The 27,824-nt window shown below is 42.1% G+C and overlaps 4 protein-coding genes across 5 annotated transcripts; 2 read left to right on the top strand and 2 right to left on the bottom strand.

Annotated features, from left to right (window-relative positions):
* The first annotated feature begins 40 nt into the window (after positions 1-40).
* fmc1 (formation of mitochondrial complex V assembly factor 1 homolog) lies at positions 41-4,411 on the top strand. The gene is made up of 2 exons (XM_064315524.1): positions 41-218; positions 3,312-4,411. Exons 1-2 carry the CDS (start codon positions 90-92, stop codon positions 3,513-3,515), a joined length of 333 nt encoding a protein of 110 aa, XP_064171594.1. The 5' UTR covers positions 41-89; the 3' UTR covers positions 3,516-4,411.
* Positions 4,412-7,868: 3,457 nt separating this feature from the next.
* On the top strand, positions 7,869-15,111 carry LOC135243228 (heme-binding protein 1-like). The gene is made up of 4 exons (XM_064314899.1): positions 7,869-8,432; positions 12,536-12,674; positions 13,435-13,615; positions 14,172-15,111. Exons 1-4 carry the CDS (start codon positions 8,355-8,357, stop codon positions 14,347-14,349), a joined length of 576 nt encoding a protein of 191 aa, XP_064170969.1. The 5' UTR covers positions 7,869-8,354; the 3' UTR covers positions 14,350-15,111.
* A 126-nt stretch (positions 15,112-15,237) lies between these two features.
* On the bottom strand, positions 15,238-20,221 carry wbp2nl (WBP2 N-terminal like). The gene is made up of 8 exons (XM_064314898.1): positions 20,042-20,221; positions 18,616-18,724; positions 17,895-18,033; positions 17,540-17,632; positions 16,932-17,120; positions 16,581-16,673; positions 16,402-16,478; positions 15,238-16,300 (listed from the first exon to the last, which is right to left on the bottom strand). Exons 1-8 carry the CDS (start codon positions 20,098-20,100, stop codon positions 16,226-16,228), a joined length of 834 nt encoding a protein of 277 aa, XP_064170968.1. The 5' UTR covers positions 20,101-20,221; the 3' UTR covers positions 15,238-16,225.
* A 651-nt stretch (positions 20,222-20,872) lies between these two features.
* Positions 20,873-27,680, bottom strand: LOC135243419 (neuronal-specific septin-3-like). Of its 2 annotated transcripts, none has more exons than XM_064315230.1 (10): positions 26,770-27,680; positions 25,910-26,128; positions 25,694-25,819; positions 24,923-25,004; positions 24,560-24,697; positions 23,900-24,017; positions 23,543-23,638; positions 23,206-23,302; positions 22,612-22,663; positions 20,873-22,435 (listed from the first exon to the last, which is right to left on the bottom strand). In XM_064315230.1, the coding sequence occupies exons 2-10, from the start codon at positions 26,124-26,126 to the stop codon at positions 22,297-22,299; spliced, it is 1,065 nt and encodes a 354-aa protein (XP_064171300.1). In that variant the 5' UTR covers positions 26,127-26,128; positions 26,770-27,680; the 3' UTR covers positions 20,873-22,296. The 2 variants fall into 2 exon arrangements, with proteins under 2 accessions (XP_064171300.1, XP_064171301.1); XM_064315231.1 differs by lacking the exon at positions 26,770-27,680 and adding an exon at positions 26,581-26,763.
* Positions 27,681-27,824: the final 144 nt, after the last annotated feature.

The following is a 27,824-nucleotide window of genomic DNA, read 5'->3' as shown; positions in this document are numbered from 1 at the left end:
CTAGTAATTCTATATCTATGAGCGGCCTGCCGACAATCTCGTGTTTTGACTTGTTTGCCTCACGGTCGAGGACGAACTGGAGGTTAAAGATGGCGGCGTTGACATCGCCGCTACGTGTGTGCCGCGGTATACTGAAGGAGATTCGGGCACTAAAGGGACCCGAATACAAACAAACATTGGCATATAATTATGTTTTGGATCAATTCCGTAAAAATCAGGTAAGAAAAAAGGTAAGAGACATCGTTGAATGTGCTTAGTCTAGGTAACAAGCTAAACACGCAAGCGCTCTCTGACCAGCGTTAGTCTAGCTTGCTTGTTTAAACTAGCTTATAGTCGACTATATAGTTTTTTATAACTGACGAGTTGGTTAACTCAGGCAAATACGATTTTCAGGACAGAGAATGCACAGTTTAAGTTGTGAATAAACGTGATACAACTCCCCTGATTTGCTAGAAATGCGAGTAGATCGTACTTTCGTCTTTAATGCCTTGTCTTCGTTCTCTCACGAAACGTTCTCTAGGTTGCAACAACTGTCAAAAGCTACCGAGATCACTGCTTGGCTGATTTCAAATAACAAGTTGTCGTCATGTGCTGACGAAAGAAGACATAATCATGACGTTACGCCGTGAAACAGTTGCGAAAACGTATTGGCGCACATTAAATGTGATTACTGTGTCATGATCAGGGTCTATCTTGCAACGTCTTTTCCCAAAGTTGACCGTTTTTAATGCCGTCTGGTTTCAGTTTGCAAACACGAAATTGTTAGTAATTCTATTGAAAAGGGTAGCTGAACAAAGCAGTCCTGCTTAATAGTCAGTGTTTTCACAATCGACTTGAAACAAAAACAGTCTTCATAAGCAGTTGCTGTCAGGGTTGTGTTTTCACATATTGGTACCACAATCAAAAGTAGTCAGCAGTAAAATTCCAATAAAATGAATGGATTTTTGCAGCCCTGGCAATATGACAGTTGAAGAAAATTCAAATCTTGGCATTTCCAAGTGTAAAGTAATAGGCTAGCAACACAAAAAATGTCGCTGGGGATATATCAAAAACGAATAAGTAAAAAGATTGTTTTGTTTCATGTGAAGAAAAGTGAATCTGCACAGAATTAAGGAAACTGTGGATTCCATGTACACAAAGCACAGCATGCTACACTCAGAAAGGGATTTTCTGAAATTTGCTGCTGCAAAAGTGCGTTCTAGTGGCTCTTCAGGTACAGATGGCTGACAAATTAAGGGAAAAATCAACATGAAGTGTCCTAGTAAAGTGTTGGGCCACTATGAGCCTCCAGAACAGCTTCAGTGTGCCTTGGCATAGATGTCTCTGGAACACTACTGGACAGATGGAACACCATTCTTCTGAAAGATATTCCCTCATGTGTTGTTTTGATGGTGGTGGTGGAGAGGACTGTCTAACACATCGGTCCAAAATCTCTCATAGGTCTTCAGTTGGGTTAAGATCTGGTGACTGCAAAGGCCATAGCACGATTCACGTAATTTTCATTCTCATTAAACCATTCAGTGACCCCTCGTGCCCTGTGGATGGGGGCATTGTCATCCTGGAAGAGACCACTCCCATCGGGATAGAAGTGTTTCATCGTGATCGCTCGGAATAACTTTGTATTTTCTTTAGTGACCATTCCCTCTAAGGGGACAAGTGGACCCAAACCATGCCAGGAAAATGCCCCCCGCAGCATAACAGGGCTTGGTGCATGCCACACATGCACTCGTCCACTTGCCGAGAATATGTTGAAGGATGACTCGTCTGATCATATCACTTTTATCTCTGTAGACCAGTGCCTATGGTTTTTGCACTACTGAACTCTCAAATGTGCATTCACCTTTGTAATGAGGGGTTTATGCATTGCAACCAAACTATAATATCCCTCTCTTTATTTGTCAACAGACTGTTCTTGCTGACAGTCTGATCACGTCCTGCACTGACATTCTCAGTCACCTGAGGAAGAGTTGCTCTTCTGTGTTTCTTTACAAATCACACTAATGCACAAGCATCACAGTCATTGAATGTAGGCTTTAAATCACAATTTCCAACCCTATTAACTGATGTCTTTTCTATAGATCTAAATGCAGATTTAGTCACTTTTCCTATTGAAACACTAGCCAGTTGAGTAGTCTTTGTGACTGAAGCTCCTGCCACCCATGCCCCAATAATGAAGTGTCTTTCAAAGTCACTTAGATCTTTTCCTCTTGACACCTTGATGTAATGTAATGATCCAAAATCGAGGTCAACTGGGCCTAATCAGCATTTCTATACATGCCACAGAGCATGATATGATGTTTAATTGCTTAATTGTTTAATGCAGTACACCTGTATGGATGCATGTGCATTATGTTTCTGCACTCATTTATTCAGGTTTTTCCTTTAATTTGTCATCCGTCTGTACCTACAGGCAGGCACAAAGAGAATGCCCAAACAGTGCTGTCCACTCTCCAGCAGAGTCCTGTGTGGGCATTAGGATTCTGCCTCATAGACAAACGTATCAGAGGTGTTCACACTGCTACACTGATGGGTCCAAGCAGGAGAAAAGGGAATAGCACGTTGTTGCAATCACTTTCATATGATTTCCTGTGAGAGTGCAGCGCAAGTGTTCGAGAACACAGCCTCTCCTTTCACTTCACTCAGAGAAATGGGTTTGATATAAGTGGCAGTTTGTTGCATCTTTCCTTCCACTACTGCCGCGTGACGTGGAAGTGAAGTGGAGGGACACATGCGGAAACGAGCGCATTCTCTCACAAGGTTTCTCATCATATTGCAGCAGAGCATCGCTGGGATGCATCCACGTGGACGCATTCTTTGCGTCGTAGTCTTATTTGTCTGTCGCAAATTCAGCAGGAAGGGTCATCGGTGTGTGAATCAGTGCACTCGCGCAGTACTGTAGCCTCCTCAGGGCACATCGGTCTCTGAATCGGTGCACTCAGTACTGCAGGAATATCCAAAATAGTATCAGGCTTCATCTTTTTCCATGATCTCAATAGTACCTCCTAAGTTCACAGCTATTATCTTCTATATGACCCAGTGTCATAAATATATGCTTGGTTCAAAACATTCAAAACGGCAAACTGAAAAAACTAGAATAGGTTCTGGCCCATGTGTGATTGGCTCTGAAGTCATCCACTCTCCTGCTGTGACCTTTGACCTCAGACACTGCAGTCCAGAACAGCATTCTCACACATTGTAGTTGTGGGCGTGGCTATCGTGTTTGTTTCCTTGATCTCTCTCTTTGTGGTTATGTAAGCTGTGCTGGGTGCTGGTGTTTAAACCCTCCCACCTGTCATCTCTCTCTTATCAAGGTGAGCAGTGAGAGGTATTGCCGCGCCCAGGAAGAGGCCCTCCACGACTCCCAGTCCTACTTGTGCCTGCTGACCTCCACCCGGCTCAACCTCGCCCTCCACAAACTGTACCACGGCAAAGGGGAGCGTGGGCTGGAGGAGGCGGCAGGAATGGTGGGGCTCAGGCTGCCCAAGCAGCCGGGAGGGAAGGGATGGGAGAAATGACCCGTAGAAAGACACACCGACCCAACAGAACCCCAGCAGAACCACCACAGACGTTCCACTTACCCGAGAGAGGATCGCAAAACGACTGGACTGACAACCTAGATAGCACAAATAGATGTGTTTGGGGGTGGGGGTGGGGGGGGGGTGGAGAACGCCAGGAGGATGTTTTTTTGTTTTTTGAGATGAGAAAAACTGAAGAACAAACATGGCCCTGAGAGAAAGGGAGAGGGCATAGACTGATACAGAGGAAAAGATAAACAGACAGGCAGACGGATAGACTGAGTGGAACATCCTACAGCAAAGGAAGATGTTCCCTTTAATCAATCAGTGAGTCAGTCTCTAAATACGACCAGCCCACCCTCTCCTTTAGTTTCGCTGTTTCTACATCTGTACAACTGGAAAAGTTATACTGTGAAAATAAAGAGATGTTTGTAAATATGCATATAAATCTGTGACTTTAAATTGAGCTATTTTTCTGTTAGTTCCACTTTGGTTCTCGGTCAGTGGCCTGTTCTATCAGATTTCCTGTCTTTTGACCATGCACATACTGCTTAGTTTGCATGTGCATCGTTCAATATTTGACCTTGAATGGGGTGAGCCACGATTTTTCCTGGCTCCTTTGGGGAAAAATGAAGATGGAATATTTGTGTGCTGCCATCATCATCGTTGAACGGTAGCTCGGACAAGGGATGTGTGATTCTGACACATTTGTTCACTATTACCATTCTTGTGTGAGGCAGGTACACCACTAAGTGAAGACCACATTAATGAGATCCTATTAGGAGCCTAAATACGGGTAAACCCACTACAATACCATTTTTATTTGGTATTTATGGAACAGAAGCGGCCTGTTTAGACAGTCTACCTGCAATGAATAAAGACTTTGTTTGCTACAATTCCCCTTCCTTTTGCCTGCAAAATGATTTGTCAGAATACCCAGACAGTGGAAAGATTTAGCCACATACGCTTTCTGAGCTCATAAGAGGGCCACTGAGATTGCAGTGTGTGCTGCTGGAAGGGCAGTGCTGCCCGCGACGCAGGTTCTGAGCTGTAGACCTGCCTCAGGAGACCAATCAGTGCAACCGTGACCTTTCTGTTCGCTTGAACATATCTGCCTGTTCTCCTCTGACCTTTCTCATTAGCAAGGTATTTTTGCCCTCAGAACTGCTACTCACTGGATGTTTTTTGTTAATCACTACATTCTATAAATTCTAGAGACGTTAAATTCTATAGCCGTTTTGGAGAAGCTGGAACCACCACCATTCGTAGCTCATAACCTCTGACCTATTTAGAGTCCAGAAGGATATGTTGTCACACAACCCAGGTCATAAAGCCTATGACATCATGATTACATTATTACAGCCTTCAGTAAATGCCTCATCAGAAATATGGCCGAGCAGAGAATCCAAATTAGGTAAAATAGGATATAAGTCCTCTTGATACAACATACAGAACATCCTGTCGTATCTAATGTAAGCAGCAATACCCTGCCATCCTGCAGTATCTAATGTAAAAAGCAATAACCTGCCATCCTGTATTATCTAATGTAAACAGCAATACCTTGTAGTATCAAATTTAAAAAGCAATACCCTGCCATCCTATAGTATCTAATGTAAACAGAAACACCCGCCATCCCATAGTATCTAATGTAAACAGGAATAGCCCGCCGATCCTATAGTATCTAATGTAAACAGAAACACCCTGCCATCCCATAGTATCAAATTTAAAAAGCAATACCCTGCCATCCTATAGTATGTAATGTAAACAGCAATACTCTGTAGTATCTAATGTAAACAGCAATACCCTGCCATCCCATAGTATCTAATATAAACAGCAATACCCTGCCATCCTATAGTATGTAATGTAAACAGCAATACCCTGCCATCCTATAGTATGTAAACAGCAATACTCTGTAGTATCTCATGTAAACAGCAATACCCTGCCATCCTATAGTATGTAATGTAAACAGCAATACCCTGCCATCCTATAGTATGTAAACAGCAATACCCTGCCATCCTATAGTATATAAGTAAACAGCAATACCCTGCCATCCTGTAGTATCTAACATCCCACAGTGCAGTGTACGGCATTACAGAACCTGAAAGTAATATTCCATTACAGTGCAAAACATTTCATGTTTGATCACATGGTGTGCACAGTAAAATCTAAATAGATCAGCCATTTTAAAATCCTGTGATAAGTCAAAAGTTAAAATCTATAAAGTTCCTTTATGACATGCATTTGCAAAATAAAGCAATGATATGCAATCAGAAAGTTGCTCAGTGCAATCCTTAAAATTGAACATAAAATTATAATTATTTTGTCACTCGTGACTCTGTTCCCTTGGAAACTAGGAGAAATTACCTCACTGCTGGATGTTCTATTTACGTTGATCATTATCATGGATCTAATTCATTTGAACCACTGCTGATGCAGATGATTTGTTATCATAACAATAAAGACTTTACTGAGAGAGAGGTTCATTCACTGAACAATCTAAAAAGTCAATTAATTTCATTAAAAGGTAAAAATACAATATAATCATCAACCACACAAAACACTGTCACAGTTCATCGGAACGGTATATACAGGCAACAGACAACAACCCTCTTTGTTAATCACATAACCTGCACCCCAACAGACCATGTCCTACAGACATTTCCATATTTCCATGATGTTAATCTGTTTATAGTAGATTCTTTCCAGCCCTTTGACACACAGACACAGCTCCTCTCAGTATGGTGACTATTTCATCTTAACCCCTGAGCCTGAATCCTGTCCCTCCTCAGGATGCGTATCCAGGTTGGTTTGGCTCATCAGAAATCAGGACCCATCCTAGCACAGTGAAGGAAGACATTTTGGTCTGTTTCAAGTAATAAAACCCTTACTTTACAGTGAGAGAGGACCTTCAAACCCACACAAAATGTACATCTTTAAATGACCCTGCATATAAAAACTTTACAACACTTCAAATGTTTTTTTTTTGCTGTTATATAATCTTGACCTCAGACACTCTTTTTCTAACGTGGTGATTCCTGCAATTTGATTGGTTCTTGCATGTTTTGCCCAGCATGCAATGCAGTAAATGATTTCAGACATCTCACATGATTGCGATGGAAGCAAGGACTTCCTTAGATGTGCATGTTGGAGAGGGCAAAAACTAAAATTCTTAAAGTATAAATATATAATATTATGGACATTAGTGTCATTTCTTTTACACACCAACATTTACAATGGAATATTATACTGCATGCATTGTGTGTGTGTGTTCAGTCACAGAACAGGAGTGTGATGTGTGTGTTCAGTTAGTACAGGAGTGTGGTGTGTGTGTTCAGTCACAGTGTAGGAGTGTGATGTATGGGTTCAGTACTCACACTGGGCACATTCACTTAGGGCCAGGGGCGCCGCCAGTGATTTTGGGCCCCATGAAACGGTCTCACATTGGGCCCCACCACCTTTGAATTAAGTAATCCTAACACAGGGAATCCTAACACAGGGCATCCTAACACAGGGCATGCTTACACAGTTATGTTCATCTGCCCCACTACGCTATGATATCAGATTGGATTTTAGTTGATTTGAGTTACATTTGACTTGAACGGTTTCCTTTATAAATTTTTTTTTAAAAAGCTGCAGGGACATGTCGCTGGGATCTCTCTCTCTCTCTCTTTCTATTCATCTGCATCTTTCTCAGTAAGAGGGACATCTTTTTCCTTCTAGGAACTGTCTGTGCCTTCAACTCATCTTCACCCCAACTCCCTCCTATCTCAGCATATATCAGCTCAAATAAACATGCATTTTGCTGATATCATTGTGTGCATGCACGTGCGTGCATTTGTATAGGGTGGGGGGTGGGCTGTAGCTGGGTATTTGTGCAACCCCTCTGCTTTTCTCCACACCCCTCATCTCTCACTCCTTTTCACTGAGCAATCATATAACCCCAGTGGAAAATGTGTAGTGACCCCTCCTTCCCTTGCTACACCATGGTGACTAACCTTGCCTTCAGGATGAGTTTAAACAGATTGACCCTCGAGCTACACAACGCAGTGTGACACACTGAGTAAAACACATGGACAAACATACACACGCACAACATGTGCACGTGTGTGCGTGTGTATGTGTTAATGGGGTTGAATGTGTAGGGATTGAATGTTGGGGTTGAAACAACCTAAATGGAACAGTGAATAAAATAACACAAAGTTAAATAAAACATTATAAACAGACTCTATACCATGTAGCCAATGAAGCCATATGAAAGACTTTGATTAAATGAAACAGTTGTGTAGCTATTGGAGAACAACAGGGACTTAAAACACGTGGATGTAATAAACGGAAAAATAAAGAGTGAAGGACAGAAAGGAGGAGGGAGGAGAGACGGAGAGTTATTTTCGTTGCAGCTATTCCACAACTCGACAAGAGCGCACTGAGATAAAAACAAGAGCAGGAGATTCGGAGAAGATAATCTATTTCAAATGTGATTGATACAGAGAAAGAGAGACGCCGATTAAGAGAGCGAAGGAATAGTGGTACTAATAATTCCAGCACTGGAATTAGCTTGAGGAATACTTAGTAGCCTATTATTTATTTTTTCAACTGCGCCTCTAAGAGAGGCTAAAAGAAAGAGTAGGGAGACAGACAGGAGAAAACAGACGCTTCCTAAACTAAGTATTTTTAGTCCAAGGAAAATACAATTAAAGCCAAGACTGAGAGATAACAGTTTATGTTAAAGACCGTGAGGAGAGAAACGAAGTGACAAGAAACGAAGGGAGAGAGAGTTAAATATAGAATAACCGTTAATAGAAAGGAAGGCTCACACTACGCGATTTGAATAAAGGAGAGATGTTCGGCATGATCAAGAATTCGCTGTTCGGGGGCACCGAGGTGACAGAGTACAAACTGCTAAGCAGCGAAACCAAGGTAGGCTATGAAACACCTGTCATTCTTCATTCGCGTGCGCTCAGATATGTCACGGTCTATTTGACTTTTACACGAGTAGGTTATTGTCCAATATATCCTAGGCATATGTCTTTACAACCTGTTCAAGCTTCGGTTTTGGTCAGGTAGCCTAGGTTTACCCACCTTTCAAACCTTAGTTAACAGAAATCCAAACCACCACCCACTACGGGAGTAAGTATTTATTTTAAATGGTTTGCATGTGCCGTTTTGACTTAGGAATTGTCAAATAGGCTAAATATTTACAGCACTTTATTTAGCAAAAAGCTCTCTAATTATTAAATTAATCTGTCATCGAGTTATGACTTCTGCTATATGAAATACTTTAGGTAGTGTTAGCTTTGCCATATGTACCTGCATGAATCCTGTTTTATTGTATTAACTACGATTTTTGTAAATACGAGATTTGCACATTTACAAGAATTGTCTTTTTTTAAACGTATATGCTGCATACAAAAGGAAAGTCCCTGTCAGTGTTGTCCTAATAGCATCACTCTTCCAAATGTGCGCCAAATACGCAATTCAGGGGATGGCATCTCTTCAACTCAAACATGTTTTTCATGAGCTGTAAGCATTCTGTATCGGTGTCTCGAAATGTTTGTGTTTTGCGTTTTCCTTTATTGTCATACAGCCTATAGCAGCGTTAACCTGTTGTACCGTGCTTGTATGCTCAGGCTATATACTGGTGTTGTTCACCGTTACGTCAGTAAACAGGTAACTAAACGTTTAGTTAAAATGAATAAAATAGGTCCAGGTTAATACAAATTTGACTTATGTAATTATCAGGGAACGTTAATTAACTTTACAAGTGGAGCGTGGTTATGGATAAGGCTTTGTCAACCGTGTCAACTTATATTTCACTTACGTCATTGGTTGATAGCTGGAAACAGAAATGATGCTGTCTGTCAAGTGATGTGTGTGTGTGTGTGTGTGTGTGTGTGTGCGTGTGTGTGTGTTTGGGGCCAGGTCAAGAACACCATGCGCAAAGAGGGGGTTTCACAATATAAATAGTTTGCAATCACAGCGGAGTTCCTGTTCTAGTGTTTTGAAATGGAGATGACACCGGGAAACTGTACCACATAACATTTATTTTAAAAATGTATTTCTTTGTAATGACGTCACAGCACAGATAATTAGTGTATGACCTTTCAAGTAAGAGGGAGACATCTTACTCAGGGAGGAGCCTCTTCGACTCACTGAGGCATGTTGGGGAGGGGGGGGGGGGGGGGGGGGGGTGGTCCGACTGCTTATGGGGTATGCAGAGGGCTTGCTATCTCACTGATTATACATACATGACCTGAAGCTAGATCCAACGACCATTTCATATGGTTAATGCTGCTGAATTTCTGCCATTATTTAGGTCAGCCTCATACAGTATATTTTTTCCATTATGTGACATAGGGAATGTGGTTGCAGAACAGATTTCAACATTTTTTCCTTGCTAAATTTGGCCTTTGACACAAGGTAAAGTGGGTCAAATAATCAGTAAATTGGACAGATCATCTAACCAGGGGAAAGAGGGATTGAATGACAGAGAAAAACAGACAAGCTAAAAGATTCATAGAGACAGATGGACAGGTAGGAGGAGACAACTTTGAGTCACAGAAACAGAGATTGGCAGACAGCAGAACTGATAGATCAGAATACATGTACCTATATGCATTAGCCAGTATACAGTATTAATAATTTATTGCTAAACAAATCTCCAAACTTGAAACAGAATACATAGGATCACTGAAATCAGGCAGACACCTGATCCATGCTGAAACAGACAAATTTCTACACTTTAATTAACACTGTCAGCAAGCACAGAAGGACCATCTTTCACATGCATACAGACATACACACGAATGACATGCAACACAGCACGAGCATCATACATGCACATGCACAACAGCTCAGGCACAGCACGCCAGCACGTACATACAGTCAGGCACAGCACCATCACACACACAGCAGCAGCACATTCCTTTCACAGCTCAGCTCAGCACAGCTTCCTTTCACAGCTCAGCTCAGTACAGCACAGCTTCCTTGCATTCATTAATTCATTCATTCAATCTGTCACTCATGCACTAATTCATTAATTCAATTGGTCACTCATGCATTCATTAATTCAATCACTCAATCTGTCGAGCATGCATTCCTTCATCTGTAGGTTGATTACAGGGAAATCTCCCTTCTTGCACAGAAGTGCATAGTGCATGCTGACAGACAGAAAATAAATTAATTGGGTGATAGTAACCTTATTTTCTAAGTTTTGGGATAATATTAAGTGAGAGAAAAAGGTGGGGCCAACAGGAAGCTTGAAGATACATCATGCAGACAGACAATGAGAAACGGCCAGAAACATCAATTACAACAGGGAGCTTCACAAAGGGAGAGAGACCTGAAAGACCGAACATTATTACTATTGTTATTATTCACTGAGAATTGTGAATTTATTTTGGCTATGTAGTATTTGTTTTGTGTTTGAGGTGTCTGTGTTTTAATATTTGTTTTGTAATGACAACTCAGTGTCACGCTAATAAAATCTGAATATGCACAATGGAGAGAGGAGGGAGGGAGACGGCGCTGGAGAGAGAAGTGAGAAGTTAAATATTAAATGACTCGCTAATTTTAGAATGTACACATTAATTATGTCCCATGTCTAACTTGCTTAGACACTGAGTAATTATCTAAAGGAGTCACTAGAATTTCAGCTGTCTTTGAAACGTTGTAATTGCAACTTTGAACAAGACCTAGAGCAAAGCGCACAATTAAACACTGCCCGACTTCGATATTTCAGGTTAATATAGGCGACAGTGACACATGCACAAACAAACCCAAAACTCAGTAAATAATTATACGGTTATGAACTGGTTATCATCTGCTGTACTCTGCTCTGACAGTAAGGCACTGTAATTAAAAGCAGTAAGCCATAACTGCATAAAACTACAGCTTGCACTCTGAGCTGCTCTAATCTGGCCTGCATTCTTATCACAGTTTTCAGCAAAAGCTGAAAGGAAAGCACAAGACTAGCAGAGCAGTACAAATGCCTAGTTTGCGATTATATGGGTCGATTTAGTCATTTTAAGATTGCTTCACTATTGACATGTGGGTCCCAAACCAACAAAAAAACAAAAAAAAATACACATGTGTATCAGTTACATTTACATTTATAATGGTGTCTGTTATTGTATTGCTTTGGTAGCATAAAAATGTATTTTTCCAACCTGTCCACACCATTTTTGTAGAATATCATTGATCACATGCAGAAATTTCAGCAGTGATTCTTAGATTTCATCACCTGAGTGCTGTGACTTTTGAGCCTCAGATCAAGATGCTCCAATCCACAGAATCCCCGATAGACATCCAAAGTAGTCAATTTCTGTTCTACAACATCGTGTATCCATTTAACAACAGCGCATGAATCACCGCAATACAGAATATGCATAGGGCGTGAGTAATTCCAGCCATCCTCTGTACATAACAGCATCGTTATATTCAGCCTGAACGTGTGCACACCACATTAACTGTGCACTGTCTCTAAGAGCAGTGCACCGTGTCTGTTTCCTCACATACGAAGGGAAACATGTCCGCCTCATTAACCTCCTTGGCCTGATTAAACTGCACTGCAGACATGCAGAGAAGAGTCAGTGTGACTCATACTCATCGGCCTTCATCGTTCTGGGTTCCCTCTAACAGCAGGCTAACCGTGCTAACAGCGCTAGCCCTGGAAAATCACATGCAGAAAACAAATACAGTTAATTTAGTTTTTAATTCTATGGGTTACCTCGGTACACGATGGAGCGCAGGGTTTGGGTTACAGTCAGGGCGTTGTTTTAGAGCGCTGGGTTAGTCAGTGTGTTGGGTCAGAGTCCAGAGTGCTGGCTTAATGTCAGTGCATAGTCTGGTCAAGTCTGTCACATGACATCCCCTCTCCTTTTCTTAAGCAGCTACTGCAGTCTTAGCCTTGGTCAGTCGGAAAAAAACCATGCAGATCTTTACATTGCGTCCCTTAGCTACAGTTCCCATTGGTGCATGACTGTTTTTGCCAAATGAAGACATTATTTTACACTCTCCCTCAGGAGGGCATCAATTATGAAGTGCGGCGGTACGACAGCGCACGCTATGCCTCCGTTTGCACCGAGGGGCGGAGTTTTGACCAGGCGGCCAGCGAGAGTGTGAGGAAACTTCTGATGTATACAGGGGGCAGCAACGATCGAGGTGACTGATAAAAACTGGTCAAGCTGCTTCCACAGCTGATCCAAGTGCACACTCCCCTACAGCAGCTGATCCAAGTACACACTTCATTACAGCGGCTGATCCAAGTGCACACTCCCCTACAGCGGCTGATCCAAGTGCACACTCCCCTACAGCGGCTGATCCAAGTTCACACAACCCTACAGAAGGTGCATCCACCTCAGCCAGGGGTGGACAAAGATGTAATCCATCTCTGGATTTGCTGCTAACATCTGCTCTCAATTATTGAATTAGTTCAATCATTTAAATGTTATGACATTTTAGTCCAATTTAATGATGTTACTGAATGACAGCTGATGACATTTCCTTTAGGAAATGTTCTTCTGTGATCTAATCTAGGAGTGAATGAACCACCTTTGGTCTGCACAGCTAATTGGACAAGCCAGGGCCTGATCTTGGAACAGCTAGGTTGCTGACACCTACTTTCGGGGTTTAAGTACACTGTCGCATTATGTCGTTTGCAATGCACAATAAAAATCATAACTGCTATGCAACACGGATGAGCAAATAAAATAATGAAAGCATGAGTGATTATTCAAATATCCTGACTCATCCCTACAAAATGTTTTCTTGCCATGTTTTTTAGCTGTCATGCAGTCAATGAACACCTGTTGCTAGTCATAATTAAACAAGTTATACATGTTTTTCTATCTTAGCTTCTTTTGAAGTTCTTACCTGTATGTAAAACGCTGTTCCATGCATCTCCTTTCCCCCCCTCTCCCAGGAGTGGGGATGGGAATGACAGCACCGGTCGCCATTACGGTCTTCACCAAAGACGACGGGGCGATGTCCCGCCGATTCGTCATCGGCCTTCGCATCCCCTCCAGTTACCAGGACAACCCTCCCACCCCCACCGATGGCTCAGTCAAGATCGAGGACCGGCCGGGCATGACTGTGTACGCTCTGTGAGTGTCACGCCCTCAGTTTGCATCACAAACCCTCGCTTCACGCAGCAAACCCTCACTTCCCGAAAGTTATGGAGCTGTTAACCACGGCATGATTTGCTGCATGTCCCCTGGTCTGACCCGGCCCGATTCCCTGCATGTCCCCTGGTCCAGCTCGGCTCGATTCCCTGCATGTCCCCTGCTCTGGCCCGGCCCGATTCGCTGCATGTCCCCTGGTCTGGCCCAGCCCCATTCGCTGCATGTCCCCTGGTCCAGTCTGGCCCGATTCACTGCATGTCCCCTGGTCTGGCCCAGCCCCATTCGCTGCATGTCCCCTGGTCCAGTCTGGCCCGATTCACTGCATGTCCCCTGGTCTGGCCCGGCCCGATTCGCTGCATGTCCCCTGGTCTGGCCCAGCCCCATTCGCTGCATGTCCCCTGGTCCAGTCTGGCCCGATTCACTGCATGTCCCCTGGTCTGGCCCAGCCCGATTCGCTGCATGTCCCCTGGCCCCGCCCCGCACAGCCTAGTTTACCTGACATTCTTTGGCTGCTCTGCCTTTCCTCTCGCTCTCTCAGGCAGTTTGGAGGGTTCGCAGGGGAGTACGAGTTCCGAATAGAGGCTTCCCGCCTGACCCGAATCCTGGGCGAGACCGCCCCCTATCAGCGCAAGCGGTACTTCTGCTGCAGCTATGACCCACCAATCAAGCCCTACGGCCGGCGCAACGAGGTGTGGTTCATACAAGAGGAACCGTGAGGAGGAAACGGGGTGCTAGGTGAGGTTGGGGGGGGGGTGAGAGTGAAGGGGATGGGGTATATAGAATTACTGACCTGATGTTGTACATTAACATTACATTGCAAGGGAGGGAGTTGTCACACACACATACACAAGGACAGTCAGACACACACACACACACACACACACACACACACACACATACAGGTACCGGACACTCATAAATGCGGGCCAGAGAGTACAAGCAGTGACCGAAGGAATAATATGGACCAGCCCAGCACGCTGACTCAGATGTCATAGGTAGTTCCACACTGCACCACCCCACAGCATTTATCTGATCGTTCCACCATCCCATTACCACACATAGGCTACATGCTAAATAAGACAATCAAAGGAACTAATTTGATCTGAACACGATAGGTTAATAATAAGGAATAAAGTATAATATATTCTCCTACAGAGGGACAAGTTAATGAGTTATGAAGAGGTACTGATGCACAGAAAGTTTAGTTTAACCCAAGTATTTGTCCCAAATATTATAGAAGTCTGGTTCTCTTATTAACGATAACAGACAACTTACAAGGCAGTGGTCATGTGCAGTGACTGTATTGGTGTGCTTGTGTAATTGACATTATTAGTATAATTCTTGGATGTAAAAATATATATAAATTACAATTCTGAAAATTGTATGTTGAGATACTTCTGTATGCTGTGTGATTTTTCTGTGAAAATACTGGCTGACCACATCTTCGAATGAAACTACAATAAATATGTTATGAAATATGTTCATGAAATGTAATTTTGTCTTAGATTAAGTTTTTAAGTATCATTATATTAATTTATAAACAAATTAGAAAAAAGACCTGTTAACTGTCATTGCATCTGTTTGAATAAAGTACACGTAAAGGGTTATAACTGTAAGCATTTATTAACAATTATTACAATTATTTGCAGATGACGGCAATTATTAGTCAAAAGTAAGGATAAAAATGGTTTATAAATAGTAAGAAAGAAACTGATTAATTTAAGCATTTCAAGCCAGATCAAAACCACAAGTCTTCACTTCTTTGTGCAAAGAACAATTCCTCCCATAACCCCATGTAGCTCTCATATAGGCCTCTAAAAGACCTACTCAAATCTACGGTACTACTATTATGATAATCTGCAGCTATAAAACAATGTACTGCATCTCCTTAGATAATGAAAGAAATATATGGAAAGGTAAGTTGTCTACAGAGTAGTGTGTGAATATGATTGAAAAACATAAATGTTGTACATTATATTGTATATTAGACATTTCTAAATTCCTCAAACAAATCCTATAGCACAAAAAAAAAAACCAATCCAACAAAAAGACATCATCGCTTACAATAGAAATGCTCTCATCTCCAGAAATAAAATTCAGGATATAAATTTGAAGGTTAATTCTTTCCAAAATTTTTTAACTTTATAAAATGTTTTCGCTTATAAACACTTCAGTTTTGTACAAACAGGGCGATTACCTTCAGAAAACACTGATATCCATTAGCTCCATGTACTGCACCTTCACCTACCCACTTCAACTGAACTAGAAAATAAATGGGAAGTGTATTTAATTTCACACAGGCCCCCAAATCCACCCCCAAACATAATGAAGGAAACAAAGAGGTTGTTTATAGTGAAAGAAACCATTTTCCGCATAATTACTTCTAATAAACAGAGAGGGAGGAAAAATTCATATTAATCATGATGAATATTACCGCGTTCCCCGTGAAGCCCGCAATTAGATAATACTTGACTACTTTGCTCACAGCGTAATGTTTCAGTTAGAATTTTTATTTTATTGTTTAGCGATTCGGCTGTGGCTCAGGAGAGATGAATGTGTTTCACTGGAAGGGGGGTACCGCTCTGAACTGCTTCAGTTATTCTTCTTCTCTGGGTACGGTGCGTAGGGGGGGTACGGTGCGGTGGGAGCGTAGGGCGGCGGCTGCTCCTGGGGAGGGTGACGGAGACACAGAGTCAGGCTGGGACATGGCCCTCCCTGACAGGCAGCACAAACACAGCGTTTCTTTAAGGGAAGGAGACTGCACTCACCGTGGGCATGTAGACGCTGTGGGGGTTGCTGGGGTCGTAATACGCACTTCCTGCCGCCTCTGCCGCTTTGGGGTTAGCTAAACGCGCGCAACAAGGAAAAAAATAATTATATGCACAACAGACCAAATATGAGCAATAGAGCGAATGAGCAAGTGACACACACACAAACGCATACAAACCTGGAGCGGGGGCTGTCCAGTTCTGGGGGGGTCCAGGATAGGGAGGAGGAGGGGGCATGTAGGCAGGAGCAGTGGGGGCAGTGGGGTACATCCCTGGAAAAAAAGAAAAGTAAACAAACAAATAAATGGGCATCTGAAAATGGTTGATTTTGATAAAACACTGACAACAAAAAATATCAAAACAACAAACCCAAACTGCAAATAAATTGTTTCATATAAAAGTATCAATGAGCTGGGAAATCACTACAGCCAGTCATTACTCAGCTCAGCTGTGATACGTGACTGGGCCCTCCACAGACCACACAAACAGCCACAGCCATCATGCACATATGGACCTTCTGACCAACAGACCTGCGGAAGCAGTCGGATATGGATAGCCAAAGTTGCCCTGTGGTGCGGGGGGAGCCGGGTAGAAACCATTCTGTTGCGGGGGTGCATAGGGGTAAGCCTGAGGGCCTGGCTGTCCGTAACCATTCATAGCTCCAGGGGAGGGATAACCAAACGAGGCCCCCCCATTCTGAGCTGGAGGAGCACGAGATGCTAAGAAGCACAGAGGATTCAGGAATTCATTAGTGAGTTATAAAAAACATTTACAATTATTCAGTTATCGCTTTTAACCTGCTCTATTCTTTCAATTTCTGAACACTATTTGTATTGTAAAGCACTTTGAGCTGCAGTTCTTTGTATGAAAGGTGCTCTACAAATAAAGTTTATCATTTAATTACTATTATTATTACTACTATTATTATTATTATTATTATTAACAACAAATGCAGACAGAATTATAAAAATAATAGTCTGTAGCAATGGCTCATTGTACGCACACATGCTCGCACACACATTCCTTATCATATACAGACACCCAATGGATGTACCAGAGGCACTGCTGAGATTAAGGATCAACAACAACAAAAAAAAAGACATATAACCAATAAATAAAGCAGACACCGTTCCCTCACCATTTGTAGCCAGCTTAAAGAGGTGCTGTCCCAACTCAATGGCACCTCCACTAGGGAAAGACATCTTAAAATTAGCCTTGCCCTCCCAGCCACCTACAAGACAAATCAAATTCACAGATCAGAAGCTGCTCAAGAGTACATTTCAACACTATGCTGCAAAAAAGGGTTTAAAAATGAGAACCAGACATTTAAATTCTGAAAACCAGCCATTCAGTTTAATAAGAAGCTGATAATTGAACTTCAAATGATAAATTCAATGTAGCCATTATGCATTCTCAGTAAACACACATTAGTCATAGTACAGGTGAATACACTGTGTAGCAGAAAGTGCTCCAAGATACAAAAAGAGGCCTACCTCCAGCCTCAGCCGATACTGTGCCCTTGATGAAGTTGGCAGCAAAGACTGGCTGTTCAATGCTGCAGCCCTTCATCAGGTAGTAGGGGAACATGAAAGAGCCGAGACTGTCTTTCACATTGCTGGACACAAATAACATCTGAACAGAGAAATGAGAGGGGAGAGAGTCATGCGGTGTGCAGATACTGAGTGGACCGAACACCACAGAGCCACAGCACCAGGACAGATTTACACTGCACAAAGTGAGCTATGGGGACAGAGTTACCCACTATGGAATGAGCAACAAGGACAGAGTTACCCTGTACAAACTGACCTATGGGGACAGAGTTCCTCTGTATGGAGTGAGTTACGAGGACTGACTTACGCTGTACAAACTGAGCTACAGGGACAGAGTTACCCTGTACAAACTGAGCTACAGGGACAGAGTTACCCTGTACAAACTGAGCTATGGGGACAGAGTTACCCTGTAAAAACTGAGCTATGGGGACAGAGTTACCCTGTAAAAACTGAGCTATGGGGACAGAGTTACCCTGTACAAACTGAGCTATGGGGACAGAGTTACCCTGTAAAAACTGAGCTATGGGGACAGTTACCCTGCATGGAGTGAGTTACGAGGACAGTTACCCTGTACAAACTGAGCTACGGGGACAGAGTTACCCTGTACAAACTGAGCTATGGGGACAGTTACCCTGTATGGAGTGAGCTATGAAGACAGAGTTACCCTGTACGGAGTCAGATAGACATTGCCTTTCTTGGTCCCCTTCAGCAAATCTGTCTTGCAGGTGACGTCAGTGAACGACAGTTCGACATTCTTGCACTCCCTCAGCACACTGACAAGAATACAGACAGATCAGAATCAAGGCAGGACATCGCCACAAGCTAGAACGATTAAGTGGACATGGCGTCATAGACAGGAACGCTCAAAATGTCTGTGTCAAGATGACGGAATTGATTTCAGCAAATCTGGAATAGCAGATCAATGGGGAAAACGAACGGTATCTGGTGTGATCCACGAGGCAAGTTATCGAGTCTTGTACGGCTGACTTGTAGCAAAACAAGTATCACGCGTAATTAACCTTACACTAGCGGGCTTGTTTCACAACAGAGGATACATGATTGCATGCCATTGCAACTTCCAGCTAGGCTTTGTTTGTGAAATGTACTTAAATTTCCCCTCCAATTTCACAAGTTCATATACTTCCCCTAAAAATTAAGTAGTTCAAAACTGAATGCAAGTTGTACTGACATGGAACAACCCCATGAAACTACAAAACGGTATTACACTTGCGATTGGTTAACTAGCTGGTTATCTATCGAGTAACTTACAATAATGATCGTAAGTTGCTACTATATACTGTGTAAGGATAAATTGTCAACGTGTGCAACAACATTAGCCTCGTAGATCATTTAATTAATGATGGTAGCGAATGTTAATATCGCTAGCTAACTTTAGCTAGCTAGCAAACGTTGCGTTGTTTATTCTGAATTTACTTCCTGTATTTATGTGGAATACAGACAAACACTTATTTTACCCAATGAAATCAACAGAATATCCTTCAAGGAACCAATGAAACGCATGAAACGCTTAATGTGGGCGGAAATCTAACGGCAAACATAGCTAACGAAGCCGATTTATTACTTCGTAATTTAAAAACGAAAGAATATACATATTTCTGCAAGTAACCTAGCAACAAATTATTAAAACCAAAATAAAAGTTATTGACAATGGTTTAAGTGTAAAATAAACGAGAGGCTGTTAACCAGATGCAACTGTCGGATTTAGATCTATCTAGTCTAGACTGGCTACCACAGAAGCCAACAGGGTAGCAAGCTACAAGCTAACAGCCGTCTAAATAATTAACAAACGTGAATTAAAATATTTAACCCGAGCTGATCGGGCTGTGGCGTGTCTGGTCTACACCGAGTTGTGCTCTAAACTAAACAGACTCGTTACAGCAAAATACAACAGTAATACAACTAATTGAGTATTGTGCTAACTAGCCTTAGCTAGCCACCAACGTAGAGATAATAGTAGTCTAGTGGCCAGAACTAGCTAGTTTTGATAGATTGTAGTGTCAAGAAAAACGCGACGAAAACGAAGAGGAACCCTTTGCTGTATGCTGAATGGTTTCCATTAACAAGCTTACCTCTCGCCATTACTTATTAAAACCCCACCGTTTTGGGAATGATTCCGATTCAAAGCCATACTTCTTGTGAACGCAACGCTTGCCGGCTATTTCGCTACTGTGGCTATCTTCACACTACATAACACTGATCTGTATGCGCTAAGTGCAAATACGGTAATACGCCCTGCTTCTGCCTACGAACGCCAGGCGCAGGGGGGCGTGTTTATAAAATCGGTTTCGTTTCATTGCCGTCTGATTGGATCTCACCGGCACGCTCCCTATGAACTCGTGATGTGGTCAAGTCTCTAAACACGGTTTCACTCTCATCTTGTGACCCATATGACATAATCCGCTCCACCTCTCCACATTTTTTAAGCATTGTTTTTTGCAAAGCGCTTGTAAACACACATACTGGCGGACTATGTACTTCAGATAATATGACAACAGTTACGTTTTTCCAACGCCCGGATTTAACAAATATGTAGTGCCAACAACAAAAATGAACCACGATATAACAACACATTTTAAAGGGGAATATCCTTTATTTATTTATTTATTTATTTATTTATTTATTTATGAGGTGTAAGATTAATCGCCACTTTACAAAAAATCATTAGCAAAATGCATCGTGGTAACTACAATAACTTCTCAAATCCGTTGACAGATATGGGAAAATGGCAGTAGAGATCTGACATGAGATGGTACAACATTTGTGGCAATTTGAGGAAAGAGCAGGGGATCACCACTGGAAAAAAGGAGTCATATTTAAGAGTCCCGATTTTAGGGGCTCATAAGTTACTATATAGCAGATGAATATCAAGTGTGATAGCAAATACTGAGAGAAACATCCAATGGACTGAACAGTACCTTAACATTTATTGCAGTGAAAAAATATACAGTGCACTGATGCAAAAAAGGCGAAATGCAGTTTGTGTTGCATGTGACATGGCATCTTTCTGAAAATGATTTGGCAGTCAATTTTACATCATGCCTTACTTATCACTAGCTAGTTTTCAGTAAATGAGTTCAATGTCACAATAAGTATTTTTGGACCCAGAACAGAAATAAATAGTGCTTCCAGACATGCTGACAAGAAATACAACAGTAATAAATCAATTTAAAAATGACTATTTCCACTAAGTCATATTTACAATCCACAACATACTGAGATTTTGATTTACCTATTAAGAGTGAAAAGGGGAGAAACATTTGGCTATTGAATTGATATTCATCCAGATAAAAATACATTCTAAAGTATAATGTAGGCACCAGCATTCATATAAAGTGACCTAGCACATTTACATAAAGGGAAAAATAAAAGTTTATGGCATGCATCCTGTTTTTACAACACACAATAATAAATCAAGTATTCTAATTTATTTGCAGAAAAAACACTTTAAAAATGCAGATGACAAACAAAATACCCTTTGGACATAAAAGAAACATACTAAGCAATCACATATGTGCATTAGTATCATCATATTGTGAAGAAATACATTTTTGCAAGACATTGACAGTATTGATTTTCTACAGAGCAAATTCTGAAAAATCAAATGCTTTCAAAACACTAACTCAACTCATTTTCTATGTAACATCACATTAGCCCGTCATAAACAGCTGTTATGACCAATCAACTGCACGAGTCAGAACAGTAAACAGCAATGAGCTAAAGCACAGTTCTGTATGTTGTGAAAGACTTGCATTAGCCTCATGTGTAATCAATGACCGACCACACTTTACTTCAGTGGGCCAATTTGCTTCAGGATTTCATGACAACTTCTGCCCTAAATGACTTAACAGATTGATAATTTATTTGATATGACATTTATTTAATTGAAAAATTATGAAAAACGGGGGAAGTCTGCATACAACCTCCACTAAAGAGTTTAGCTGCCGTGGTGTAATAAATGAAGTGCTGGTGTAAACCACGACATGTTGGAAAATATAAGTAATGAGGTAACTCAGGGAAAGGTAGAAATAGATCTTTCTAGTCTTATATACACCTGAAATACTGAGAAATACTCTGAGAATGAAAAATATACTGGCATCAAACTGAATTCAGTTGCAATCCACACCTCAATACATACAGTGGACTGAGACCACTTGATGCTCTTAAACTTGAAAAAATGTAATCCAGTCTTTTTACTTTTATACAGTTAATTGGTCATTATCTTTAATGGAGGATAAGATACTCGTCCCCCCGCCTCTCCGTCTCTGTCTCTGTCTCAATCTCTCTCTCTCAGACACTCCCCCTTCCTCACCCTCTGCCTCTCTCTTCACACATTGCTTTCAGATACACCAGTAGGTGCTGGACAGGTTAGAGGGTGGAGCCCCCCATTGTCATTGAGTCTCTTGGCTCGGTATGTTTCATAGTAAATGTTGTGAGTAACTTCCTTAAGGTCCTGCAGGTGAGATCTGGTGGTGCCAAAAATAAAGAAGGTATTGTTAAATGATAGACTGGCTGTGCTGTCAGTATTTGAACTCAAGACCATCATAAGACAATCACAACTCAAAAAGACAAGGACGTGAAAGTGTACATGTTATCCACCAGGGTGCTGCACTTAGTATGTTCTTTGAGTCAGTCACCTTACCTGATCAGAAAATCTCGCAACTGGGCAAATTCACAATGATTAGGGTTTTCAACTAGAATAAGGAAAAGAAACAGGATGGTTGCAGGATGATTACTTCACACTAATTCACTGTATTGTGTGTGTGTGTGTGTGTGTTCAAGTTGACATAACACGTGTTGGCCTCTGATTCACAATTATTCACAATGTGTGTGTGTGTGTGTGTGTGCTATGACACAACTCGTGTGTAGTTGCAGAATAAATCATGCTTTTCCTAAGAGACAGTTAGATCATCTCTCCTGAACATCTGGGATATATACAGAATAAAACTGTAATATTTCACTCCAACATATTGTTATGCCACAAAGTAGTAAATATGACAAATATTCACATAATATATACTTTGGCAAAAAAATAAAAAATAAAAACATACCAGTGATGGGAACAGCGTACTTCACAATATATTAGATTCTTAAGAAGAAAACAGAACCCTGGCCAACCCCTATTACATGCATGCATCCTAAAGTGTGAGCTGGCTTCTGAATGAGGCGATTTGTGTGGTGCTTTGGTATGTCCAGGATAAAGGGCTTCCTGATGCTAAACATGCTAAATGCTTACCTTCAACCACTCCCCAGGCGGTCTTCCTTCCCAGAACACGTTTATTGTTCACCTGGTACTCTCTGTCACTGCCCACCACTGCGAAGGGCATGGCCTCCTGTGAGGGGGTTATAATTACTGAATTATGTAATAATGACATTTTAGGTTATTTAACAGACACCGCATATGTTTGCTTACATACAATCCATGTATACAGCTGGATGTTTAATGAAGCAATTCAGGTTAAGTACCACGGGCGATGGTGCCATCTGGCAATCAAACCTGCCGCTAAGACGTTACAAGCCCTCATGCAGCACTGCTTCCTGTCTCACAGGGAAAGATGGAACAGAACGCTTACCCTGATCTTGTTGTTTTCGTTCTTGTCCTCCATGTCCTCGTCAAACTCTCTCTGAGGGTAAAAATCTATGCCGCTCGTCTCCAACTCCTTTCGCACCTTAAACCAGGAGACAAAGGAGAAGTGGTGACAATTGATATATTTCGCAATATATTTCTATATTTCTGCAAAGTTATTGTTATATTTTGCTATCGTTGTGTAGGTAAATATTGTCAGAACAGCTCTAAATTTTTCACAAAAAATCACAAGTCAAGAATGGTGACACTTTGGGCATCCATATACTGTGGAAGAACCTGTAATTCTATGATGGACCTATGCCCCCTCCCCCCAGTCCTCTTCCACAGACATGTCTACTCTCACCCTTTGTTTGAACTCGTTCTTCTCCTCAGGAGTCAGAGTGTCAGACTTGGCAATGACAGGGACGACGTTCACCACGGTGCTCAGCCGTTTCATGACCTCCACATCCAGTTGTCTCAGACTAGGGAGACGGACAGACACACGGCAGGCAGCTCTGGTATTCACCACAGCAACTGTACAGCAAGCAATTCTTCATTCTCAGAACATTCTCAGAATGTCTGGACAGTGCGGGTAAACTTTCCCAGTGTGCACATTTCTCTGGTTGCTTGAATGTCTCTTGAATATTGCATTTTAGCCACAACATTGCAGAAACAGTCGGGGAATATTATTCAGTTTTGTTTCTCCTGTTTCCTGCATATGACTCAGTATTGCTCTCCAACCACAAGCACTGAAGCTCCAGGACAGACAGACGGACAGACAACAGAAACTCCTTGACTTTTTAAAAGGTGCATTTAATTTGCAGTTCAACTCACTTTGACCCGGGCTGAGGGGGGGCCACGATAAGGGACGTATCTATTTTCAATTTGTTACAAAATATATTGGGACCCTCCCGATATATTTTCTGCCAAACCTGAGAATTCATGGCTGCAGCCCGGTGTGTGTGGATGTGTGCGTGTGTGTGTGTGTGTGTGCACATGTGCGTGTGTGTGTGTGTGTACTTACGAGTGTCCAGTAGGAGAGATGAAGTACAGGCAGCAGTGGACTCTGGTGTCTGGGATGCGTTTCTTACGGGCGATGTTCATCTCCTCCTTGAGAAACTTTTCATATTGCTCACTGATGTACTTAGAGACTGGCTCCCAGCTGCAGCGGGCAAGCAAATATGATCTCACATACAGTACGTCTCCATATGCACATCAAATGCAGTGGCACTGAAGGAGTATCACCAGCAAGCTTACTGCCAAATTAACAGCATAAACTATTCTGTATGTGATAGAACAGCATGTAAACTATTTTGTATGTGATGGAACAAACAGAAACACACACGTGTACACACACACACACACGCAAATACGCTAATTTCCTCACCAGTTTTCGTTATTGATCTGGTCCCCAAAGCCTGGAGTGTCGATTACAGTTAACGTCATCTTCACCCCACCTTCCTCAATCACTGAGATTCACACATTGCACATGTTACACACACTACAAACACAATTCTCTATGCACATTATACACTTTACACACAGTAGACACACTACATACACTACACCTACTGTACTACACACACTCCACCTTACAGTGTTACACAGATAACACATACTACAAGTGCTATATACATATAGACCAGACATGCTACTCACACTACACACACTAAATACATATACATTATACACGTTACTCACACAACACACTACACACATAAAATATCCTACATACACTATACACACATTAACACATCATACACATTAACACACGTCACACACGCTACACTCACTACACATACATACACATTCGACACACATTAACAAAACGTACACCATTTACAGCTACTACAATGTCGTACAAGCACTTACCAATCGAATGCGACTCGTACAAGCGCAGTCTTACCAGCCAACTCCTCCCACTGATACCACACTACACATACACTCATACATACAACACAATATAAATATGAAGGCTGCCAATCAGCTTTAAAAAAATTATTTCCTCTCTCTCCTGTCCACTGTCTATCTCTCTTTCTCACCACGAGTATTTCTTGCTCTCCTTCTCTCCCCTGTCAGTCTCAATCTCAATCACTTTCCTTCCCCTCTCTCTATCCCTCCTTCTCTTCCATGTCTCGTCCTTCTCTCCCTCTCTTACCATGGGACACACTCTTGATCTCTACGGTCCTGGGGATCTTCTCGAAAGTCCATGCAGAGCTCCTTCTGCTGACCTGGGACTTGAAGAGAGTGTTCACCAGGGTGGATTTTCCCAGACCACTGTGACCTGCGCAGGGCGGAGCCAGGCTACATCACTGCTATATTCACTGTTCATTGGTCAGAGATAAGAACTTGGTCACAAACACCTTTTACTTACCCACTGTCATGATGTTGAAGTCAAACCCCACCTTCATGGTCTTTTTCCTCATTTGCTGGATGATGGTGTCAATCCCTATGTATCCCAGCAATGTGAATGGGGGCCCTCCCCCTGACCCTGGTGAGCTGAGGGTTGAGGCAGGGGGGGGGACGGCATGTGAAGGTTTGGCTGGGATTGCTGGTTTGGGTCTCACTTCTGGAGGGGCCATTTCTGACATGGCTACAGGAAAGAGAAAGGAGTTGACACAAAGCTCACCGACTGACATCAAACACAGATTATTACACTGACATTTTACTGTACATTACACTGACATTACACAGACTGTCTCACTTCCACACAAACACGCACACACACCCTTAGAATAACGATACAATTTCCAGTAGTTTACTATAGCGGCAACACGCTACTGAGAGAAACGCAGGGGTCACTACAGCCCTTTAGACACGTTGCAACACCACATTTTGCCCCGCAATGTACATACTGCGCACAGCCCATGGAGCGATGCACGTCTGGTCTGTATTTTCTCCTATCGAATGGCTTGCTCTCCCAGATCACTAATATGCATTTCTCTAATGGACGTTTCTGTCCGTCGTCTCTTTTGCAAAGAAAATATCCTTTTTACATGCATTTGAGTTAAAATGTAATACTCTACATAGGAACATCGAACTTACCGATCTGTTAGTTTTATTTTTACAAATATGCTCCACCAACTATAGCCTATTATTAGTATCGCAATGTATCCGCCTCAGCATCGCACCATTTTAAAAACGAATGCCGTCCGAAAACGGATGAGCAGCCCGATATCACACCGTACACTGTGACTGCGATATCGTATAGACATAAGCCATGATGTGACTCACCTGGGTACCAATGTCTCCCTTTGCTCGACTCAGTAGACAGGCCCCTTTCTGTTGTCAAGGCGACGAGAGAGAAAGAGGGAGAGGGAGAGGGAGAGAGAGTGGTGGAGTGGAGGGAGGAGTGATGCAGCGCCCGTGGCTTATTCCTACATTGCTGCGTTGGTTTTTTGTTTTGATTGTACTCAATAGCTGAAGAGACGGGGCAGATGCGCGTGCCATGTGATCACTGCGGTGGACTACAGGGTACATTTCCGCTCTGCGTTCTTACTGAAGTGTTTGAAAGCTGTGTCGCTGCATGTGCCACTTTGCCTGCCAGACTGTGGCTCCTATCTGTTTTACGAAGTTAGCACAGGTCCTCTGCACTTGAAAGTTCATACACTTGAAAGTCCTATAAAATGTGATTTAAAAAAAACCGAGTTGAATTACAGATTGTCTTCTCTGTTTCAAGTGCCCTGCCATGCTCTTTAAATCTGTGCTTTGTCTAGACCCACGTGCACATAATATCACCCCAGGTCGCGATTGTGAATGGTTAACGGGGTTTCACACCTGAAGTGAAAATCAACCGCGTCTTTTGCCTTGCCCTGAACACGAAGCATGGATCAATTACACAGAACGTCCACGAGAGGGAAGCAGTACGCTACAGCTTTCCAAAGCTCTGAATATTTAGACCAGGGGTCTCAAACTCATGTCATGAAGGTCTGCTGTGTCTGTGAATTGCACTCCTGTCCTATAAAAATTAAAGCAACAAAAGAGGAATACAAGAGACACCGTGGCCCTCAGGAATCTTGAGTTTACTTGTGTGAATTTCTAATGCTCTGCAATGATGACAGCAGCCAGTGAAATTCAGGTATTAAGGTAAGGCAAAATTCAGATTTGTAAATGCTTACTGTGTCTAACACTGTGTCCCATGCGGTTTATTCTCCTTAGGCATTATTGATGCTTGAAAAATGGTCATGGTTTATTTTAAAAAAGCCTTTTATCCCATTCTACTTTATTCTTATTGGTTACAATCTTTCCAGATTGTTGTTGAGAATATCCAAAGCAATAATCACAGTGCA

Source organism: Anguilla rostrata, chromosome 17 (genome assembly GCF_018555375.3).
Source record: "Anguilla rostrata isolate EN2019 chromosome 17, ASM1855537v3, whole genome shotgun sequence".
Lineage (NCBI taxonomy): Eukaryota > Metazoa > Chordata > Actinopteri > Anguilliformes > Anguillidae > Anguilla > Anguilla rostrata.
The sequence above is the reverse complement of the archived record's forward strand: the minus strand, read 5'-3'. Positions and strand labels throughout refer to the sequence as shown.